The sequence below is a fragment of the Formica exsecta genome, unplaced genomic scaffold, assembly GCF_003651465.1.
Source record: "Formica exsecta isolate Colony F162 unplaced genomic scaffold, ASM365146v1 scaffold120, whole genome shotgun sequence".
NCBI lineage: Eukaryota > Metazoa > Arthropoda > Insecta > Hymenoptera > Formicidae > Formica > Formica exsecta.
The window spans coordinates 4,573-10,672 of NW_021848537.1; the positions used below are offsets into that span (position 1 = coordinate 4,573).

At 29.3% G+C, this 6,100-nt stretch overlaps 1 protein-coding gene across 1 annotated transcript in view; it reads left to right on the forward strand.

The window, feature by feature from the left end:
- The first annotated feature begins 3,484 nt into the window (after positions 1-3,484).
- Positions 3,485-6,100, forward strand: part of LOC115243877 (proto-oncogene tyrosine-protein kinase ROS-like) — a 7,174-nt gene continuing 4,558 nt past the window's right edge. Inside the window, exons 1-3 of the mRNA XM_029821166.1 lie at positions 3,485-4,382; positions 4,506-5,165; positions 5,401-5,564. Coding sequence (XP_029677026.1) covers positions 4,240-4,382; positions 4,506-5,165; positions 5,401-5,564 — 967 coding nt within the window. The 5' untranslated portion in view covers positions 3,485-4,239. The remainder of the gene's footprint in view (positions 4,383-4,505; positions 5,166-5,400; positions 5,565-6,100) is intronic.

Below are 6,100 nucleotides of genomic sequence, written 5' to 3' on the forward strand. Positions count from 1 at the left end.
TTTCTTACTCCTTTTGGGATTTAGATATATCTTTATACGACATACATAAAATCGATTCCTGAAACGTGCTACCCAGAACTCTAAATAAAAAGTTGGAATTGTTGGAAAAAAAATTTAATTCTCACGAGACTTAAATATATTTGTACACATCATATAAAAAATTGTAATTTTCGAAATGCGGAAATCTATTCTATTATAATTATTATATTTTTTTAGTTTTAACCGTATTCTATCGAAATAGAAGTAGATTTAATAATTAACAGCGTCAATTAATTTTTTCACGTTTATTTGATCGCCCGGTGACAAATATACTGTTAGGTTTTCGCAAAATGTCACACGAATAATCGCGATATCTCTTGTAATATTGGTTTCAGCGTTAAAATGTTAAGAGTTTTTTTTATATTTTGTGGGGTGCTACTCAGAACACTAAATAAGAAGCTCGGTGATAGAGATACTGTCTAATATACGTATCTTCTTCTTCGAGTCCTTATATTTTTATGGCTTATCAAATTCCGTTGTCTCAAAATCGTATCTCATTGTCAGCATCTGTTGCGCTTCCTTCTTCTTGTGATGTCCATCGGAATATCTTCTGCGGCTATTTGTCCTCAGGCATTTTTAAAAGATGTTAAAACGACTAAAGCTCCCTTTTCTCTCAATTATTGTCTTTTTCACTTTCATTTAATTTAAAAATATTAATATAAAAAATATTACTACAGTATCTCTCTTAGTCTGACTCTTTCCTCTCGATTTGTCCGGCATGGGTAATTCTATCAGTAACTACGTTGTCGTCGGCGTAGCTCTTACATTAGAGTATTCAAACCTTCTCACCCGGCAAATGCCTCCGTTGCGAAATATGCTCTTCGAAGTTTATTAAATGTCGTTACACAATATTTATGAACATTAATTACTCATTGATAATAGTAAAGTAAATTAAACATGATAATAATATGAAATAATAATATGAAATTAAACAGATCATAGAAAGTGTAACTCTTTTTAAAATAACGATGAGTATCTTTACAGAAGAAGATAAGTTGCAAATACAGTGCAGCAAATAAAGAATAATGGTTCGGCAATAGTGCTTAATTTAAATCGATTATTTGGGAATTCAGTTATTATGATTTATAATGATTGCCAATCATAAATACGCAAGGGCGTTATGTATCGCTCGATTCAAACCACGAATGATACAAATGTTGCAGTCCATCAAGAATACTGTGCCCGAATAGTAGGCCCTCGAGAGCACGCATAGTATATATATAAAAGTTATAAAAAACGGTTATCACAATTACAGTTTTTCATTAAACAAAAAATATAGAAAATATATATGATCTGTCAAAAATTGGCGCATGAATAGTGAAAAAACTAAAGATTTATAATTCAACAATTTCCTGGTTGTCTTTTCTACTAACAATAAGTTATATTAAGAGAAACTACAGAGGGAAACTGATAACATTTATTTTTTGATACAACCGAATATATACGTGTCAGTTCACAGCATCGTCATTGGCTTTCATGGAAAATAGTGAACATTTAGTAACTAAAAGTTTTATAATTTGATGACATGTAAGATGCGTCGTGATTAGTTACAAAAAGAAATTTTGAAAAGCTAGAAAAGATCTCAAATTGATGTACTAAACACATTTCAAAAAATGATATACGTAAGAAAGCATCGATTTGATTAGCACATTGGAATTATACAGAATATCGATAGAATCACTATTGATAGCTGGACCGCCAAGAATTGCGCGGAAACTGTTTGAGCGCAAGCATTTACAAAAAGAAAAAAAAACAAAATTATTATGTCAAAAACGGTATTATGTGTTTTAGTGAAAGTGTTAATGTTAGCGAAAGCGGATATTTTGTCAAATTATCCGGATTTAGACTTCATACAGGTAAGAGACTGCTTTGTTGAATAAAATTAAATGTTATTATAGCTAATAGTTTATTTGAATAACTAAAACTGTATATGGTAATAAAATATATAGACTGTATAATAATAAAATAAAACTATATAACATAAAACATTAGAAAAATATATATGATGTTATGAAAAAAGAGAATGTATAAATCTTGGAAATTTTGTTCATAAATGGATGTTATATAGTACAAAATTGAGCTTAATTAAGATGTATTAAAACTTGATTGTATTATCTCCCTCTCTTTGCTATTTTTAAAAATAAGTATTTTTCGAACATTAATAAGATTTCCTATTTCTCCTCCGCTATATTAATACATATATATGCTGACACTTGAACTGATTTTTATGTGGTTTTTCTTCAACTCCTAAAACCTCTTTATTTTTTAAATATTTATAACCATTTATTAGTATAATAAGATTTATAAATTAGTTTCTATTTAACAAAAATAATTTAGAAAGTCAGCATCCTTTTTTATGTTAAGGATAGTTATATATAGGGGAAAGTAGGGTAAAACCAGGTACTTTTTTGGATTTGTTTTCCTACAAAAAATCAGAGAGTAAAAAGAATTTTGCCGACCGTTAGTATTCTTTAGTGGACCTTAAAATACGAGAAAATGAGGCTAGTCGCTGAAAAAAAATATTTGGTTACCAAGAATAATAAGATTTTTTCTAGAAGTCAAAATACCCGGTTTTTTCCTACCAATAGGGTAAAACCGGGTACACCTTTAAAAACATGTAAAACACCGTGCAATTATAAAATCTAGATTTAGTTTAATTAAAATACAATACAAAGATGTATTTTATTGATAAAAATCATAAATAAAGATATCCTCTTGTTCTACATTGTTGCTGAACTTTCTTATTTAATTTTTTGACTTTAGGGGTCTCAAAAAGCTTTTTTTTAATGGTTCTTTTTTCTGAGTGGTAGTTTTTGTTTCTAACTGTTTTTTTTTTGTAGGGAGAGACAAAGTCAGGATAACAGTTTTTCCTCTTTTCATTACATGAGGTGTGTAGATATCCGGTTTTGCCCCAATACAAGAAAAATAACAAACACGGCAGCTGTATATTTCGGTGTACAAAGTGACGATCAAAACTAATGCAATATACTTTAATATGTAACAAATGCAATGCTGCATTCACCGAAGCAGATGCCATGTGTAGAAAAAATCCATAACGACTCGATTGTTGCCCCGATATTGATCATTGTTGGCCCAAAAATTGTAAACTTCTCTCAAAAAAAAAATATCGTGTGCACATGGCCACAGTTCATCTCAAAATAATGTTGACATCAATCTACAACTAATAACACGAGTTAGCCAAAGATTGTAGCACTTATCACGAAGAAACAGAGGTACCCGGTTTGACCAGCCTACCCGGTTTTATCCTACTTTCCCCTATACATATATAACAGAACAGAACTACTAAATATCAAAACAAAGTCGAGTATCGGTGTAATGAAGTTTCAAGTTGTATCAATTAACTCTAACAATAAAACCAATAGTTACAGAAAATCAACAATATATACAACCAACCAATTTTTTGCTACGCCTTCGACTTTATATATGATTTTAATTGTACATATATTTATTATATAGTTATATGCAGACGATCTTATGTAGGTGATATACATACATAGGTTAATTATAACATCGTATTCTCCAGAATTTGTTCGCGTTAAAAAATGTAACGATAACCGAAAAGAATTCGACAAAAGTTTGAATACAAGAATTTATATAATTTATTTAATTTCTATGACCATAAAAAGACAATACTTATAACATTTATATTCTTGAAGTTAAACAAACATTGTTGAATCTTTAACAATAAACAAATTTTAAAAAAAGAATTGTGTTAAGATAAAGTCACTTACTTTGAGAACCAAGTTACCGTAAAAAAGAACAAATCGTTAAATAAAATTGTTTCAACAATCGAAAAGAGCTACACTTTCATGTATTATTTGCTAAATGGAACGGTTATATGATTTCTCATTAACCCTCATCTATTCTGCGTGACTTTGGACTATCGCACACAAATTAACACAGCTATAGTATATGCATAGCAAACCGTCTGATTGAACGAGCATCGATTAAGTCACCATATTCATTTACGTAACATGCTCGTGGTCCAGACGGTCTTATTGACCTTTATTTAACGCAGCTACAATATATCAATTTGTGTATGATAGCCCTTTCTGTTTGATATAAGAATCATGTTTGATATGCAAGAAGATTATAATTTACCTCTATTTTTTTCTTGCTTTTATTTTTACTTTAAATTTTTTTTTTTAATTATAATCAACTTAAGAGATAATCAACTTAATGTTTTTATATATAATTATGCCAGTATATATGATCGTAAAAATTCTAGAAAGCATTTTGAGCAAACCAGCATCTCCCAGAGCATTTGTAGAGTTCCACAATGGATTCCTAAATGAAGAAAACGACATTTTTGTGACATTCAGGTAAAAAATCTTAATTCTCAGTCTGTATTCTTTTAAATTTGACGACACATACATATAAAAACGTTAATTCTCTGTTATAATTTTAGTAAATATAAAAAAGTCAAAATATTATTTTTTTTACAGATGGAATCAACCTGAATTTACAGACGAAGTAATACAAGGATATACAGTGCAGTGTTGGTTCATCAAGAACCAAAAAGAGATTCAAATCTGTAACAACAAAAGTATCTCACCTACAATATTGGAGTGCACGGTGCACCATCTAAAATCTAACATGATATACTACTTTCAAGTACGAGCGCATACTAAAGTTGGTGCTGGCCCTTATACAGATTTAATTAATGTATCAACTACGCATGAAAATCCAATACCGCAATTATTGATGGTAACGAAAGAAGGTATCGATATACGGGATCTGGATTCAAAAATCAACGTTAATTTAGTTAAGGATATGAAAGTGACAAGTGCCATTTATTCGAGAGTGGAACATAAAATTTATTGGAGCAACGAAGAGAGAAAGCTAATGATGTTAAAGATAAATAAAAACAATATTACAAAAACAGTTAAGCTTCAAAATATTGCGCGCAATCTCTGCATTGACTGGGTAGCAAGAAATCTATATTGGATAGACTTAGACAAGTTTCATATTCATAACGCTATTATAAAGCTCGACTTAACAATGTGGGAAAATGGCATAGTCAAATACGATAAAGTTTTGAAATTAGAGCCCTTTTTGAGTAATGCCGATTTAATTTTACTGCCGTCTATAGGGTACGTTAACTTTCACCTATTTAAAATAAATGAACAATTATTTTCATTAAAGATTTATACTGATTTGTAATTTTTCAATAATTTCGTATGACTTTATAATTAAGATCAAAAGTTATAAAAGAAATAATAAATTAATACAAATTTATTTATAAGAATTTTAAATATTCACTATAGTATATATAATTCTTTTTCTATAATTGTTATAATAATGTTCTATAATAAGTAAAATGATGCATATATTCTTTAGAACTTTATATTGGACAAACACTATCGGTTATGATCCTCAAACAATGCAATCGGATCTTGATGGAAAGAACGCTCGAATCTTTCAGGAAAATAGATCCGTCATGACAAGATTTAGATTCATGAAAATTGACATAAATACTAAGAAGCCGCTAATTTACTGGCTAAGTGATCCTTCCTTATTTGTGACAAACTTTAATGTTTCTATGAGCAATTTCCTTTTACACCCCAAATACATTTATAGATTGTACTTCAAATATTTAGCGATTGACAAGACAAATATTTACATTTTACTTAGCAATGATTATATATATGTCTTGAAAAAAAAGTATGCACTTCTCGAGAACGTAGACGCATAAATTTATTCAATTTTAAAATGAATGATGGGTATACATGATTATATATATGTCTTGAAAAAAAAGTATGCACTTCTCGAGAACGTAGACGCATAAATTTATTCAATTTTAAAATGAATGATGGGTATGCATGATTATATATATGTCTTGAAAAAAAAGTATGCACTTCTCGAGAACGTAGACGCATAAATTTATTCAATTTTAAAATGAATGATGGGTATACATGATTATATATAAAAAAGAAAAAAAATTAAAATATAATATTAGTTTTCGTCTGAATGTGTGTGAGTGTGTGTGTTAGTTCGCGGGTGTTACATTAATACGGAGGACATCAGTCAGAATGCAAGG